The sequence below is a fragment of the Mastigoproctus giganteus genome, chromosome 2 (genome assembly GCF_048544385.1).
Source record: "Mastigoproctus giganteus isolate SK-2022 chromosome 2, ASM4854438v1, whole genome shotgun sequence".
NCBI lineage: Eukaryota > Metazoa > Arthropoda > Arachnida > Uropygi > Thelyphonidae > Mastigoproctus > Mastigoproctus giganteus.
The window spans coordinates 39,558,507-39,577,061 of record NC_143576.1 but is presented as its reverse complement, the minus strand read 5'-3'; the positions used below and the strand labels follow the sequence as shown (position 1 = coordinate 39,577,061).

Sequence of the window (18,555 nt, the reverse complement as noted above, 5' to 3'; positions counted from 1 at the left end):
AGAGATTAGAAGTCAGGATAATCCCCAAAAGAGATATATCATTTTGCCTAGAAATCGGAGTGTCACTAAAGATAAGCATAGGAGCAGAAGAATCCTTTTTGTGAGATATAAGACAAGAATGAGTGTTAGAAGGGTTGAAATCAACTAAGTTGGCTTTGCCCCACTGGAGAATTACCTGAAGATCGGCATTTAAGGAATTGGTAGCAGATTTTCGACAAGTTGAAGCTGATTGAGCAGGACAAGGTTTCTCAAATTGGAAAGTGGAATGCAATGTGCTATCATCGGCAAAACTATGGATAGGATTTCCAGTCGATGGAAGAAGCTCATTAATATACAAGAGGAAAAGAGTGTGGGAAAGAACTGAACCTTGGGGGACACCAGCATTAGTGGAGAAGTTAGACGACAGAGAGCCATCTACCATCATCCTCAGTGAGCGATCAGAGAGAAAACTGGATAACCAATTACTAAAAACAGTTGGCAAACCATAAGATGGAAGCTTGTTTAGAAAACTTTTATGCCAAACACGATCAAAAGCCTTTGAGATGTCAAGAGCAACTACTTGTGTTTCACCGAACCTTTCCATTGAATTAGTCCATAAATGGGTAACATAAGCCAGAATATCACCAGTGGATCAACACTGACGGAATCCATATTGGTGATCGTTGATCAGACGGAAGGTTTCTAGGTACTTTAAGAGTTGGCGGTTAATTGATTTCTCCATTACTTTAGAAAGAGTAGAAGTAATTGCAGTGGGACGATAATTGGATGGCAGGGATTTGTCACCCTTTTTAGGAACTGGCTGGATATGAGCAAATTTCCAAGCAGAAGGAAAAACACCTTTGGAATAAGAAAGTGAACAAAGGCGGCAAAGAATAGGAGTAAGTTCAGGAGCACAGGTTTTGAGAACAAGTGGAGAAATACCATCAGGACCTGGAGGTTTCTTAGCATCAAGATTCATCAAAATCCTTCTGATATCCTTTTGACGGAAGACCACAGGAGGCATTGAATGGAGTGTGTTGGGAATGGTAGGAGGTGTTTTACCAATATCATTAATACATGAGCTGGAAGAAAAATGGGATGCTAGCAGGTCAGCTTTATCCTTCGCTGAAGTGACAACAGAACTATTTGGTCTGGACAGAGGTGGGAGCAGAGATGGCCAATAGCTTTGGCAAGAGACCAGAATGCTCGGCTACCATTAGGGCAAGAAGCAAGTTTTCTACTCTTAGCCTGTTCGAACTCTAGTTTGGACTGGTTAATAACTGCTTTACAATTGTTGCGAGCTTTGGTGTTGGCAGAAAATGACACTGAAGAATTAGAAACAAGCCAATTACGATATGCAACATTCTTCTCTTGAACAGCCTTAGCACATTTATTGGAAAACCAAGGTTTAGATAAAGGACGAGATTTTAAAGTGGAGTGTGGGATAAAGGATTCCATTCCTGCAAGAATAATTTCACTGACACGATCTGAGCAAACGTTGACATCAGACATTTTGAAACAGTAATCCGACCAAGGAAAAGAAGAAAAGAAGTCTCGCAGGTCATCCCATTTTGCATTCTTGTAATGCCAAATAACACAAGGTTGGGAATAGCCATGAGATAAAGGTTTCATTGGAGAAGAGACAATCACCAAGTTGTGATCTGAAGTGCCTAAAGGAGCTCTCACTTCGACCGTGTACTTAGAAGGGTTGTTTGTGAGAAAAAGATCAAGCGTATTGGCTGTATGATTAGGATTGTCTGGTATTCTTGTAGGTAAATGAGCAATCTGTGCTAGGTCATTAGTAATTGCAAAACCCTCATCATTTCGACCTGCTGGGTCGGTGTGACTAGAAAATGGAAGCCAGCTGGTGTTGTGAACATTAAAATCACCAACGAAAATTACCTCACTGTTAGGAAAGTTGGACTGGAGAAAGTCAAGTTGCAAAGAGAGGAAGTCGAAGAGCTCCAAGTGATTAGTGGAGTTGGGAGAACGGTAGAGACAACATATGAATTTGACACAATGAGATAGAGAGATTTTAAGCCAGAGAAGATCAAAGAGAGGAGATTCCAAATTGCCAAGTCTCTGATAGCGAATATCAGAATGGACATATGCACAAGTACCACATTTGAGGCGAAAGGAATCATACAAGCGAATAATTTGGGCGTCTGAAATGAGCAGTAGTTGAATCAACCGATAACTGAGATTATGTCAGAAAACGTACATGTGGTTTGGCAGACTGCAAGTGGAAATGGACATCGTTGAGATTAGAATTGAGACCACGTATATTTGTGAAATGAATTCGGAAGTGCTTGGGAGGTTTAGATCTTTTCGCAGATAAGCTTGCGCTATTAGTTTGACAATTCATGGTGTATTCAATGGTAAGAAAAAGTGGGTGGGACATGCTGTATGAAGTAATGAAATTTTTGGATATGGCGTACACGTTGTAAGAATATACCCAGATCCTTGACATAACGTGGCCTCGACAATGCTCTCCGCATACACACTACTCGGACGACTCCCTCCATTCACTATCTGGCAGTGTAGAGGTAGCAAGATTATACACTAGCTGATCCAGAAGCCTCCTAGAGAGTTACCAATAGGTTCGGTCCGGTGTACTAACTAGCTGCCGGCCTGCGAACACCGTTTTAGAGCTGTACCCTCGAAATGTAAGGAATATTGGATCTCGCCACGACGTTCATCATAACCTCAAAAGTCATCAATCATACTGCATGATGGAAGAGATAGGGAACGGTTGACCGGAACTTAGCTCTAGAGACTAAACATGGGTTCCACCACTTCAAGCCTCCAATAAGCAAAGTGGTTGTATTTCACCGGTTGATGAGAGTCATCTACCACCTAGTACTGCCTGGTAACATGGAGGGTCGGCGTTCCTCCATGTGGTGTGGGCACCACACCTCGACCCCTGCTTATATTGGTTTACACCTGGGTGGTCACCCACCATGTACATGTGCATGGAGGTTATACCCAGGATTACTAATAATCCCACCATCGTGAAGGTGCAAGCAGAGGATTTGGCTGTCACACACACCGTCTGGACTTCGCCGAAATTGGGTCCACTTGACTTGAGTGTCACCCGAATATCAGTTCCATCAGCGTTTTAGACTCCCAGGTAGCAAGCACAGCTTGTCTGGCATATCTCAGGGAATGTCTGTGACAACCTCAAACACCAAACCTCAAGGACTGTTGAAACCAGTCATCCAATAATTCCAAAAAATTCTTACTAGTCTGCATGTGACCAACCTACAAGTTCTAGTCAATATCTGGAAAATTAAAATACCCCATAATAAGACATTCTGATTTATTTATTTCCACTATTTCTCTGCACAATTGCCCATTATACTCATCAGATTCATTATGCATATAACACACACACTCACTCTTATTTTCCCTTTCCCAGTACTTATGTCACATCACACTCACTTATTGCATTGTTTCCCAATGTCAGTTGGATGCACTTCCTTAGATTTTATGTTTCTTAACTAACAGCATAACCCCTCCTCCCTTCCTGTCCTGTCTATCCTTTCTGTACAGATTGTACTCCACAAATTCCAATTTTGCACTGCTTATATCCGTGTGGGACCGTGTCTCTGATATCCCAACAATATCTACTTTTGATGTCTTGACCAGCACTTCAAATTCATCAAATTTATTTACTATACTCCTTGCATTGGTGTACATGCAAGTATACATACACCTATTCTTGCTCTTATTTACCTTAACACAACCCACGTATTTATTTGTTCCATGATGAATCTCAGGAGCCCTTGAAAACCCCAGTACCTTGCTTTGCACACTGCTGCTCATTTCAGTAGAAGCTGTGCAAGAATCACTTCCACCTCTGTCTACGGCTACCGTTACTCTATTAGTGTGTGGTCACCCCCCACCCTAAAGGAGCAGCAGTGCGTAGCACATGCTTTTTGATTAGACCGGGGTTCAAGCCCGTCAAAACCAAATACGGAGGATGCGGAAAGGTCAGGGAATGACCACCGAATATTCCTGGAGCAATATGGCCTTAGTTGCTAATGCTCCTTAAAAAAAAAAAAAGAAAAGAAAAAACCAAACCCCCACCCTAGTAGTTTTCCGACCTATCTAACACTGCCTCCATAACATCAGCAAATATTCTTCTACCCTTTATATTTAAGTATATCCCATCCCTGTAGAAGCAGTCTCTCCTGTTAACAAGCACAGACCAAGCTGAGAATAATTCTACCCCATGAGCCTTGCACAATCTCTCCAGGGCCGAACTGATTGAAAAGTTTCTTATCGTATACTCACGACTTTCTTTTAAGTAAGTCCGCAGATTTCCTACTGTTAATGTCATCACGTGTACATCAATATCATCCTTTGTGCCCTTAAAAGATGATATCTGCTCTACAGTATCATCAACTTTTGTCCCTGGCAGTCACACCCTGGGCTTATTCCACCTATCCTTTTTGTACAATATATTTGTCGTCTCCCTGAGTCACCAACAATAGCTAGCTTCTGTGGGACCACCGCATTCTGCCCTGAAGGTTGCTGCTGTGGTGCCTGATGATGAACTGCAAGCTCTGGCATTGATGTGCGCAGCTATGAGCGTGATGGATCCCTCAATTTAAGTCCTTTGAGGGCATCTACCTTGTCCTTCAAGCTGTTGTGAAGGCCCATAACAATGCTGATTTGGTGCCTAACTTCTTTGCACTGCTTACATCAATTACACACAAAGACAGCCCCCACCTTGGCAACATCATGTCCCATCACAGAAAGTTCTGCTAACATTTCACAAGTTGCACATTTCTTTAGGCTGTGATGTGTTGGAGAATCGCTTCCTTTGGTTCTCCCCCTAGCCACTGCACTCCATCTGCTTTGTGCACATTGCTTTGCTGCCCTAGTCTGGGTCATGATTTCCATTTAAATTTGATTTAATTAATTAATTAACAGTGAAAATTAATATGGTTAATAAATTTAATTTATTAATTTACTATACTATACAGCTAGTTCTCGACTTTATGAGTTAATGTTCCTAGTGCATGCATGTGCTTGTAAAGCAAAAACTCGTAAAGCAGGAATTTATTTCCCATTGACATAATGTTAAAAATAGGGGTTACGTTCTCAACAATGAAATTAGTTAACTAATTTGTTTATGTTTAAACAATGATTGATTTATCCAAAGAAATGAAAAAGTAGCCAGTAAAATCAAGCAAATGATAATAATAAAGAAATTATTTATGACTTAGAAATGTTAAAGAATGTTTATTCTTCATCATCATCATCGACTAAATGCACACTCATTGATCACTCATTATTGGGCGGTGGTTGTTGTTATTTGGTTTTTAGGAGCATTAGCAACTAAGGCCATATTGCTCCGGGGATATGCGGTAGTCATTCCCCGACCTTTCTGCATCCTCCGTATTTGGTGGTCACGGGCTCGAACCCCGGTCTAATCAAGAAGCGTGTACTGCGCACTGCTGCTCCTGCTATATGATTGAAGATTTCAGTAAAGGGCAGACACATTTTCACCATAATAACGCAAAATCCCACACAATTCCAGCTATCAGTATTTTCACAAATGCAATAACATCAAGTTTACTACCCGTTTATAATTGCTTGCAGTAACAGAAAGCCCAATAAACTGGAAAGTGCAAATTGTTTTTATTGTTTTATGGTTGTGACTTCCAGAAATGTGCTTAAAAAAATGTCACAGAGCCATACAAAATTGGTTCTTATTACATATGATAACGATGAAAGTATAGTGCATTTAATGATTTGTATTGGTAACTAATAGAATTTACACTATAAAAAAACGACCTTTTAGGGAATTATTATGTAGCGAACATATGAACTTCCGAGATCGTGGAATGAATTACCAAAAAAACAATGTGTTATTGGGTTCACATTACGATATTTTCACGATATGATGGTAACAGATTAATATTGTAAAGCGGGGTACACTGTATTGTATAGCTACGTGCGTGGTTTGAAATATGGTATTTATGAATGTTTAACATTCATTTTTTTGCAATTAATGTTCATATTTTCGATTTTGTTGATACTTGATGCTTGGGGGGAAAAAAAAACTCGTAACCCGGGAACTTGTAAATCAAAAACTTGTAAAGCAAGAACTGTCTGTACTTGACTATACAGTACTTATACTTAGCTAATGCAGTAATACATATTCTACTATATAGTTTTATGTTATAGGCTAGCTATCAAATCCGAGGCCGACCGGGGCTAGCCAGGTGGGTAAAGTGCCTGCCTGGCACTTTACCCACCTGGCCAACCCAAAGGTCGGGGTTCAGATCCTGCCTTCGGCTTGGATCAGAGTAAAATGCAAAAACTTTGGGAGGTGCATTATGGCCACAGAAGCCGATGCGTCAACAACTAACATAAAAAAAAAAAAAAAAAAAAAAAAAAATCAAATCCGAGATATACGTTATTAAAGTTAAGCCATACTGTAATAATCACAATGCTAAATTAGGTATATCCTTTGCTAAATACAAAAGATATATGCCCAAAAAGTGATTAAAATCACTAGCTAAATTTAAAAAAATATGCTATTGAACACTACTAAACCTATTTAATCTATTTTTAAAACACAAATTAATATGTTAACTAATCAAAAAATGCAACAGATATATGCCCAAAAGGTGATTAAACCCTTCAAAATACTTATCTATTACAATTTAAACCTTACTATTCTTCTGAGCTACTGGTTACGCTACAGTATTCCTGCCAAAAACACTGCTATGATAGCTACAATATTCCCACCAAAAACACCCCTACAATAGTGGTAGGAGTAGCAAGTTGTAACTTACAGAATCACTAGCTAAATTTAAAAAATAAGCTAACACAAACATGTTTACAGAACATCTCCAGTATGAAGTCTTTATATTTGAGGCCCTTGTACTCAAGAATCAGGAAAAAGATGTTACCACTAAAATATTCAGTGAAACTCAGCCCACCAGTATCAGATTGCAGGCACTAACAAAAACCTGGTATGAGTACATGGAGTATGGCCTGAATTGGCGATACTCCGTGTACTCATCTTTTTATTGAAAAGGATTCATGACAGTTAATACAAATGTATTACAACTGTGCACATTGCTGCTCACCACTCTCAATAAAGCGTATACTTATTAAACATATGTTGTTCAGTATACCTCTTAATTTCCTTCTAAATCCAAAGGAATCTTTGATATTTTGCCATAGCACTGGTGATGAAGCAGACCTTTTGAAGTTTTTATAAAATTAAATTTTACAATTACAGTAGACTGTCGAGATAATGGCACCTTAAAATAACTGAACATTCGAGATAACGGCACATTGAGATTGGATGTCTTGTAGTGCCGAAAAAAAGAAAATGGCAAGTCACATGATTACTGTGTTTATTTATGTTTACCATTTTGAAAGTGAATTCTGTACTGATATCATGGATTATACCATGTTTTACATTTATTTTAAATTAAAAGCCCCTCACTATGGCTCTTAAATTAATAAACCTCATGCAGAGAAGAAAAGAAGAACAACATTAAAGCTTAGTGAAAAACTTGATATAATTCAAACTAATTAGGGTCACCCGGAAAGTTCGGAATTCGAACCTAGACCTTTTCCACCTGGTGTGGGGAGAATGGTGATGATGCCACTGTGTTACATGCACAGACTAAACTTGATATAATAAAGAAAACAGAATGGGACATAAGCAGGAGTGTATTAATGGCAAAATATAACATTGGATCATCAACATGTTTATATATTTTATGTGCAGCTAATGAATTTGCATTCTTAATCTCTATTTCTTATTTAGAGTCATTATTTCTGCTTTAAATATATTAAAAATAAAACTTTCTAGATAACGAAAAATATCAAAATAATGGCCTTGAATCCCTGAAGAAAGTCTACTGTATATGACTATATCTGAATGTTCCTACAGTGGTCATTGTGTATAACCATGACATTATTTATAGTCACAGTATAGCATATGTACATTTATACTACAAATGTACATATGTGCTATGTATTCCCTAGCTTTGATACTAAACTGGAGAGGATGGGAGTTGTCTACTCCTGAAGAAATAGGAAATGCTTTTAGCTTGATCATTTGCCAATATATTAGCATTAGCATTAGCATTAGTAGAGGCATTTGATGCAAGAAAGCAAGCTTATGCAGCATCAGCCAAAAAAAAAAAAAAAAAACCACTTCCACTTCACCCCTCTGTTCATTCAAAATACCTGTCCAGCTGAGCCTTAAACTTATTTAGGCTATCAACCTCCACTACAAGGGATGGAAGTCTGTTTCCACCAACCAACCACCCGCTGGCTAAAGGCAAATTTCCGCACGTCTATCCTACATCGGTCTTTCCTCAATTTGAATTTATGCCCTCTCAGGTGATTATTCTGAGCTAGAGGAAGAATCCCATCAGCATTGAGCATGCTCAAACCATTCAAGGCTTTATACACCTCTATCAGATCACCTCGCTGGTGCCTAGTCTCCAGACACTGTAATTTGCAAAACTTAAGCCTTTCTTCGTAAGAGCACCCCTTTGTTCCATTCACTAATCTTGTTGCCCTTCTCTGTACTTGTTCCAGCAGCTCTATATCCTTCTTGAAATGAGGCCTCCAGACCTGTATACAGTACTCTAGGTGTGGCCTGACCATTGCCTTATACAAGGGAATAATCACCTCCTTATCCCTGCTGGAAAAATTCCTGTATATCATTGACAATACTCCATGAGCGACTCTTGCAGCCCGTCTGCACTGCTCAGAGAACTTCATATCTGCCTGCACAACCACCCCCAAGTCCCTTTCATTCTCTACCACTGTCAGTGTAGTACCACAGAGTTGATACGTTGCTCTGGGGTTGCTGTTTCCCATGTGTAGTACTTTACATTTGTCAATGTTAAACTTCATTTGCCACCTCTCAGCCCATCTGCTCAACCTTTCCAGATCCTGTTGCAGCAGCATAGTGTCAGTAGTGTCCTTGACAACAATGCCAACCTTTGTATCGTCTGCAAACTTGGACATTAAGCTTGATATACCATCATCAATATCATTTATAAATACAGAAAACAATAATGGACCCAACACTGAGCCCTGAGGGACTCCACTAATAACATTAGTCCACGATGAGCAGTGTCCATTGATTACCACTCTCTGTCTTCTCCCCCTCAACCACCCCTTTATCCATAGCAGCAATTTGCCTCCAATGTCACACTGCTCCAATTTGTGTAGCAGTCTTCCATGTGCAACAGTATCAAAAGCCTTTCTAAGATCCAAGTATATAATATCAAAGCTATTCCCTGCATCCAGTTCTTTTGTGACTGCATCATAGTATCCAATCAAATTGGTCAGGCAAGACTTCCCCTTAACAAAACCATGCTGTGTCCGAGCTATAACTGAAGTCTTGTCTAAATGATCCTGCAGTGCTTCTTTAACCAGTGCCTCCATTAATTTTCCTGGAACAGAAGTTAAGCTCACAGGTCTATAATTACTTGTGTCAGCCTTTGATCCTCCTTTGTGAATTGGGGTCACATTTGCACATTTCCAGTCTATGGTTACCTCCCCTGAGTCCAAGGAAGCTCTCATAATTATGGCTAAGGGTTTGCTTACTTCCTTTGCTGCCTCCTTTAATATAACTGGATAGATCCCATCCACCCCGGGTGCCTTTCTTGTGTTTATCTTCAACAGTTTCTCCTCCACTTTACTCCCAGTTATTTCAAGATTGTGTAGCTTACTGCTAGAGTTGAATACACCTCTGGCATTCCCCTCGCTGAATAACTCCTCATGTGTGAATGTTGATGCAAAATATTCATTTAGTTTGTTAGCTACCTGAGCAGGATCATCAACAGTTGACCCATCAATATCAAGTGGACCAATCTGATTCATCCCCTTCCTTCTAGAGTTTACATAAGTAAAGAACTCTTTGCTGTTTTTCTTTGCATCCCTTGCCAAGGATTTCTCGTAATCTGCCTTCGCCTGCCTAACCTCCTTTGTAACTTGGTTGCATATCAACTTGTATCTATCATAGGCTTCTGTGTCATGTGTTAATTTGTAAGTATCCCATGCATTTTTCTTCTCTGCCATATGCCTCATTAGTTCATCTGACATCCATTTTGGCCTAAACCTTGAACAATATTTCTTAGTTGGTATGTAAAGCCTAGTAGCTTCCAAGATAAGTTCTTTGAATGCTTCCCATTTTGAATTTGCTGTTGGTAACATCATCAGTTGGTCCCACTGTATAGAATTTAAATACTGTCTCAGTCCATCGTAGTCGCCTTTACGGAAGCGATAACCCTTTCCTTTACCCCTAATGGTAGTTACCTCTTTGAGTAAATCCCACTTCAGCACACTGTGATCACTGCCACCTAGTGGTTCATTTATCTGCAGATTCTTAATGCATGAAGAATCACTGCTGATAATCAAATCAAGAGTATTCCCTCTAGTTGCCTCCCGAACATGCTGATGTAGAAAACAATCATCCAATAAATCCACAAAAGCCCTGCTAGTGTGTGAGTGACCAGCCCCCAAATTCCAGTCAATATCTGGGAAATTAAAATCTCCCATTATAAGACTCTCTGATTTACTGGCCCACTCTATTTCCCTGTACAGTTTCTTATTATACTCATCAGAGTCATTAGGCCTATAGCACACTCCTACTCTCAATTTTGATCTCCCAATGCATATGTCACACCAAACTGACTCAACACTGCACTGTCCAGCGATGTCGACTGGCTTCACTTCCTTGGTTTTTATGTGTTTCTTAACTAATAGCATAACCTATTAGTTAAGAAACTAATAGGTTATGGGTAAAACAGGTAAAACAAAAAACATATAATCAATTTCTGTAGGGTAGAGATAAAGCAAAATTTCAGGGTGAAAGTGGGAGGACGTGATGTGATATAGTTCTTCATTATTCCCTGTACACAGCATATATACCCAATCATTAACAAAGTATATGCTGTAGTGCCGTTCATCCTACATTAGTGCACACTGTTCAGACTTCTGGCCGGAGCAGTTACCCAGATATTACATGGTAGTCCAAATGTTTCCTAGAGTATTGTCAACAGGCTTGGTCCAGTGAAATGTCTATTGGTTGGCCAACAAACACATTCTCGTTCAAACTGTACCCTAGGAATGTTTCCCAGTGTCACTGCAGTACTGTTCAGTGTAATACTCTGATGATATATTGCTCTAGATGGAATTTTAAAAAATAGTAATAATTAAATAATAATAATAATAATAATAATAGGATATTTTTTTCCAAATCAGCATGACCTGAGGGATCATTTAAAAAAATAGCAATAATGATTTTTATTTTTTATTTATTTATTTTTGTGTTTTTTTCAGAATTTAACCCTTCTTGGTGCAACAGCAATTGAAGACAAACTTCAAGAGGTAAGTAATTTAAGATTTTTATATGTATATTGCTTGTTTTAGTTAAATGAACTGCAATGCAGTTTTATCAAATTAATTAACATTTTTTGTGATAAGGTAGGTAGACTTCAAATGGAGTATACCTTCTGAGATGTAAAATTGACAATTTTAATCCCTTCAAAACCGTTTTGAAGGGAATGAAGGAGAATATTATTATTCTTGTGTAAACAAATAATATTAACTGCATATGAACTTTCAATCTGCTGAACTTACAATCTTTTCCATCTAGATCTGTTCTGATTTCGTTTAGAAACAGATTACAATTAAAAAAGAGATTAATGATGGAAACAATTACATTCTACACCTGTAAATCAGTTTTTGAAAATCTGTGGATGCAAATTTAGCATGTTTAGGGTAGCAGTAAGGTATTGCAGTTTAAACTCTGTTGTGCACTTCAAGCATGAGTGGCATTGTGAGTTACTAACATTATGAAGGATATAGTTCATAATGTTATAATGTGAGTTCATAATGTGAGTTACTAGCATTATGAGTGATATAGGCCAAAATTCCCTGGTGAGCACTTGTGTCTCACCTGTAATTGCCATATGTATAGAAACATTGAAATATGCACCAGCAGTCACATACTGGTGGACACCAGCAGTCACATAGTGGACATTGAACCATCGATGTCCACTTGACATCGATGGTTCATCTGTTGATGATTCTGCTCAGATAGCAAACAAACTGAATGAGTGTTTTGCATCTACATTCACACGTGATGAATTATTAAGGTTTGAAAATGGCAGAAGGTTATCAAATTGTAGCAGGGTACTTAATCATTTTTTAATAACTGAGAGCAAAGTGGAGGAGAAATTGTTGAAATTAAACATAAGAAAAACACCTGGGGTGGATGGGATCTATCCAGTTATATTAAAGGAGGTGGCAAAGCAACTAAGCAAACCCTTAGCCATAATTATGAGAGCATCCTTGGACTCAGGGGAGGTTCCCCACGTACTGGAGATGTGCAAATGTATCCCCAATTCACAAAGGGGGATCGAAGGGTGACACGATTAATTGCAGACCAGTTAGTTTAACTTCTGTTCCGAGTAAAATCATGGAGTCACTGGTTAAAGATGCATTGCAGGATCATCTAGACAAGACTGCAGCAAAAATTCAGACACAGCATGGGTTTGTTAAGGGAAAGTCTTGTCTGACAAATTTGATTGGTTATTATGATGTGGTTACAAAGGAACTGGATGCAAAAAATAATTTTGATATCATATATTTGGATTTCAGGAAAGCTTTTGACACTGTTGCACATGGAAGACTATTGCACATATTGGAGTAAAATGGTATTAAGGGTAAGTTGCTACAATGGATAAAAGGATGGTTGAATGGGAGAAGACAGAGGGTGGTAATTAATGGGTGCTCCTTTTTGTGGACTAATGTTTTTAGTGGAGTCCCACAGGGTTCTGCGTTGGGTCCACTGTTGTTTTGTATATTTATCAATGATATTGATGAAGGTATATCAGGCTTAGTGTCAAATTTTGCAGATGATACAAAGATTGGCAGGGTTGTTAATGACAGTAATGGCAGTGTGCTACTGCAACAGGATCTAGATAATTTGGGCAGATGGGCTAAGAAGTGGAAACTGAAGTTTAACCTTGACAAATGCAAAGTACTGCATATGGGTAGAAGTAACCCAAGAGAAAAGTACCAACTGTGTGGTACTACACTTAAGGTGGTAGAAAATGAAAAAGACCTGGGAGTAACTGTGCAGTCAGATATGAAGTTTTCTGAGCAATGCAGACAGGCTGCCAGGGCACGTCATGGGGATTTGTCAATGATATATAGGAATTTTGCTAGCAGGGAAAAGGAGGTGATTGTCCCTCTGTATAAGGCAATGGTCAGGCCATGCCTTGAGTACTGCGTACAGGTCTGGAGGCCTCATTTTAGGAAGGATGTCGATTTTCTTGAGCATGTACAGAGAAGGGCAACAAGATTGGTGAGGGGAATTAAGGGATCCTCTTACCAAGAGAGAGGCTTAAGTTCTGCAAATTGCAGTGGCTGGAGACGAGGCACCTGCGTGGTGATCTGATTGAGGTGTATAAGGCCTTGAATGGGTTGAGCACGCTGAATTCTGATGGGATCCTTCCACTTTTTCAGATTACGAACCTAAGGGGGCATAAATTCAAATTAAGAAAAGGCAGATGTAGAATAGATGTGCGGAAATTTGCCTTTAGCCAGCAGGTGGTTAATTGCTGGAACAAATTTCCATCTGTCGTTGTGGAAGTTGATAGGTTAAATAAATTTAAGGAGGAACTGGACAAATATTTAGAGGGGATTGTTTTATTTTTTTTTTGTTTTTTTTTGGCTGATGCTGCATAAGCTCATACACTTGCTTTCTTGCATCATATGCCACTACTACTACTACTACTTGTAGAAATGTATTTAAGCATCTGTACAGAAATCCTCAGTTGGATTTGCACCCTCTCCTATCAGATGTGATAATATTAAAGGTTCTGCTGATCTGAGGAAATGATTTGAAAATTTGTCCCAAACTTTATGATACTAACTACAGTCCAGTAGAATGTAGAAAGATGGAGTAATGTAAATAAAAATTGACAGTATGTACAATGATCTTCCCCATGTGCAGATAAATATGGATAGATGAATATGCCCAATATGTGTTCTGTCAAGGACTACTGCCTCTTATCTCTTCATTCAAATATGCAGAAGGAAGAATTTTTTTTGCAAGTGTAATCTTCATCATGAACCTCAGTTGAAGCTTGGAGACAAAATGCTAGTATCAGAGGTGCCTCCGTAGCCAGGTGGGAAGGAGCAGCAGTGCGTAGCACACGCTTCTTGATTAGACCGGGGTTCCAGCCCGTCACCACCAAATACGGAGGATGCGGAAAGGTCAGGGAATGACCACTGCATATCCCCCGAGCAATATGGCCTTAGTTGCTAATGCGCCTAAAAAAAAAACAAATAAAATAAATAACAAGCTAGTATCAGATAACAGATTTTGGGCTCTTATTTCAAGTTAACATATTTAGTTTACTTCAAACATATCTGTCAACTTTGTATATAATGTGTAGAGGTTTGAATATCCACTGCACTCTCTCCTTTACTTCTTGGGATGCAGACCAGTGCACTTTTGTATGCCTTTATTTTGCACTCCTGGAAATTAAGCTTGATTACAGGTCCTAGGCACATGCTTCTGCCAAAAACAGTGTACTATGAGACCATCGCACAGGGACATTCAGGACTTCTTTCTCTCTCTCTTAAAAAAGAATCATGACATGCATGATTTAATAATTTTTTTCCATTATTGTTAATAGTATTCAAAAAGGTTGATGGTGCCAAAAAAGCAAGCCCAAAACATAAGTGTGCAGGTTTTCAGGTAGTAAATAAACTATTGCTTCATAAACACTGCAAAAAAAATAAATAAATAAAATAAAAAAATAAACCTGAAAAATCATTGCTACCATAATAGTGACAAAATATGCAAATATATCCTAGAAAGGGGTTCTGTCTTATAGTACTCTTTAGGGCTAGTCCTCCCCCCCCCCCTAGAAAGCACTGCAACAAAGGTTGCTATGTATAAGAAATATGAAAAATATATTTCTTAGTATTCTGAAGAAAACAATTCAAGTCTATGTTACTACTAAGTTCAAAAATTCATTTTATTCATTCATTCATTGTAGTAAGAAGGTTTGTGGCGTATTTAATGAAATTATGATAGGAATGTGATATTTAAGTCATAAACAGGGTAAAATTATATTTTCCATAAAGTATCCTATCTGTTATGTAATTTTTTATTAATTTATTTTTTTTATGAAAAAATGTTTATAAAAGGAAATATATCACAAAATTAACTTTTAAATTTCACTTTTGCACCAGGGCGTTCCTCAAGCTATTGCTGACTTGCTGAAAGCAGATATAAAATTTTGGGTATTAACAGGCGACAAACAAGAAACTGCAATTAATATTGGTAAGTAAACTAATATTAATTGTATTTAGAAAAGTTTGAAGACTAGCTGTAGTTATTCTTTTATTTTATTTTTTTTTTTATCTTTAAAGATAGATAAAGACTAGATACTACCATTGGAGTATCTTGGCTTTGTGCTAATTTTATCTTTTCTAATATTTAATTTCTTCTTCTTTTTTTTAGTGTTTAGTGTTATTTTTGTGGGCTTATAAAACAATTTACATGAGCCATTTGGTCAAAATTTCATTGTCATCTAATTGTTTCAGACAGTGATTTGGCTTTCTAGATGTTATCTCTTTATGATGTCCATTAATACAAAGTCACTAGAACAAAATATTTTGTATTTGAAAACAAATATTCCAGGGATTTTTGTCAACCAGGTTTTGCCTCTATGCAGCATATTGCATGTTATTGTAACCATTGAACTAGTACCTTGGTATAATGTAAAGATTGCGTGGAGCATTCAGGAAATGTATTATTAACATTGACTAGTTTACATATTTGCAATTCTGCTTGTCTGTTCATTGGATCAATTTTAATACAATATTTACAATGGTCTCCTACAAATTTTATTGGCAAGTCACACTGGCAACCACCTGAAGGCCTGTAGCCTTGCTTTATCAGGTCATACATTTTTTTCATATTTTACATGTTACAACCTTTTCTTCACTGATTAATTATATAGTAAAAATTGTGTTATCAGAAATTTTGAAATGCCTGTTTTAAATAATAACATTCAAACTCAGTTTGAATATTAGCATTAGCATTAGTGAATATGATTGATAGATGAAAGTGGATTCTTACTCTTATTGCTAAAGTTATTAAATATGAAATTACAAAAGAACAGATGATATTGCTGTGCTGGTTTTTCAGGTGGTAATGATAGTTACCACCTGAAAAACTAATGATAGTTACCACTGAAATAAATAAAAGCCTATGGCTTAAAGAAGACACATGAACTAGCACTTTCTGAGTATCTAAATTATACACCTATAATACAGTTACTGACACTAATTAATGCATTTAATTATAATATCAATAGGACCTCATAAATTTTGCATCTTTGGAACACAGCATATGCTAGATTTTTGAAAACTAAAGCTTTTTTTGTGGTTATGTGCATAGCCTAAGAATTTGGGGGTAAGTCATTTTTATAGTAACTCTTACCCTATAATCTTGTGATAGTTGCTAGCATTAAGCCAAAATGAAGCCTGCACTACTTGATTTGCACAGTGGATAATGTAATTGACCAAGAAATTAGCATTAGCATTAGTTGAGTCATACGATGCATGAAAGCAAGCTTATATAGCATCAGCCAAAAAAAAAAAAAAAAAAAACCTTCCTATTTCACCCATCCAGTCACTCCAAATGTTTGTCTCTTCCAACAATCAACTACTTGCTGGCTAAAGGCAAACTTCTGCACATCTTTTCTACAACTGTCTTTCCTCAGATTGAATCTATGCCCCATCACGTCCTTAATCTCAGAAAGTGGGAGTATCCCATCAGCATTGAGCCTGCTCAAACCATTCAAGGCCTTATACACCTCAATCTGATCACCTCGCAGGTCCATAGTCTCCAGATGCTGCAACTTGCAGAACTTAAGCCTCTCTTAGTAAGAGCACCCTTTGTTCCTCTCACTAATCATGTTGCCCTTCTCTGTACTCGTTCTAGCAACTCTACATCTTTACTTAAAATGAGGCCTCCACACCTGTATGCAGTACTCAAGGTGGCTTAACCATTACTTTATACAAAGAAATAATCACCTTCTTATCCCTGCAAGCCAAGTTCCTGTATATCATTGACAAGACCCCATGAGCTGCTTTATTAGCCAGTCTGCATTGCTCTGAAAACATATCTGACTGCACAGTTATCTCCAGGTCTTTTTCATTCTACACTACCCTGAGTATGGTACCACATAGTTGTTATGTTACTCTGAGGTCGCTGCTGCTGCCCATATGCAGTACTTTGCTTTTGTCAATGTTAAACTTCGGTTGCCACCTCTCAGCCCATCTGCCCAACTTTTCTAGATCCTGTTGCAGCAGTGTACCATCATTACTGTTATTAACAACCATTCCACCCTTTGTATTAGCTGTAAACTTGGACATTAAGCTTGATATACCTTCATCAATATCATTGATAAATATAGAAAATAACATTGGGCTCAACACCGAACCCCTGGGAGACTACAATAATAACATTAGTCCATAAAGAGCAGTGTCCATTTATTACCACTCTGTCTTCTCCCACCCAACCAGGCCTTTATCCATAACAGCAACTTGCCCTTAATGCCATACTACTGCATTTTGTACAGCAGTCTTTTATGTGCAACAGTTTCAAAAGGTTTTCTGATATCCAAGTATATCATATCAAAATTATTTTTTTACATCCACTTCCTTTTTGTCCACATCGTAATATCCAGTCAAATCGGTCAGGCAAGATTTCCCCTTAACAAACCCATACTGTGTCTGAACTATAGCTGTAGTCATTCTTGATGATTCTGCATTGCTTCTTTAACCAGTGACTTCATTATTTTCCCCGGAACAGAAGTGAAACTAACAGGTTGTAATTACTCGTGTCACCCTTTGATCAGATTGCAGATGCAGCAATTTGCAGAAATAAAGCCTTTCTTGGTAACAGCACCCATTTGTTCTCCTCACCAATCTCTGTACCCATTCCAGCAGCTCTACATCCTTCCTAAAATGAGGCCTCCAGAACTATATGTGGCCTTATACAATGGAATAATCGCCTCCTTATCCCTGCTGGCAGATTTCCTGTATATTGACAAAACCTGCATCACTCAGAGAATTTCATAATTACTCCCAGATCCTCTTCATTTTTCGCTGTCCTGAGTGTTGTACCACACAGTTGATATGTTACTCTGGATTTAATGCTACCCATATGGAGTATCTTGCATTTGTCAGTGTTAAACCTCAATTGTCATTTCTCCTCCTATCAGTGTAAAATTTTTCTACATCCTGTTGCAGCAGCATACCTACATTACTGGCATTAACCACTCCATGAACATATATCATTTGAGCACTTGGAGACTAAGCCTGATATATCCTCATCAGTATCATTAATAAATACAGAAAACAACAATGAATACAGTATTGAACCCTGTGGGACTCCACTACCAACATTAATCCACAAAGAGCAGTGTCCATTTATTACCACTCTGTCTTCTCCCACCCAACCAGTCCTTTACCCATAGCAGT

At 38.1% G+C, this 18,555-nt stretch overlaps 1 protein-coding gene across 2 annotated transcripts in view; it reads left to right on the top strand.

Moving 5' to 3' along the window:
- Positions 1 to 18,555, top strand: part of ATP8A (ATPase phospholipid transporting 8A1) — a 1,160,338-nt gene that overhangs the window by 694,715 nt on the left and 447,068 nt on the right. For both annotated transcript variants that reach the window (XM_090368461.1, XM_090368462.1), the window contains 2 exons: positions 11,320 to 11,367; positions 15,253 to 15,343. In XM_090368461.1, the coding sequence (XP_090224587.1) occupies positions 11,320 to 11,367; positions 15,253 to 15,343 (139 nt within the window). The remainder of the gene's footprint in view (positions 1 to 11,319; positions 11,368 to 15,252; positions 15,344 to 18,555) is intronic.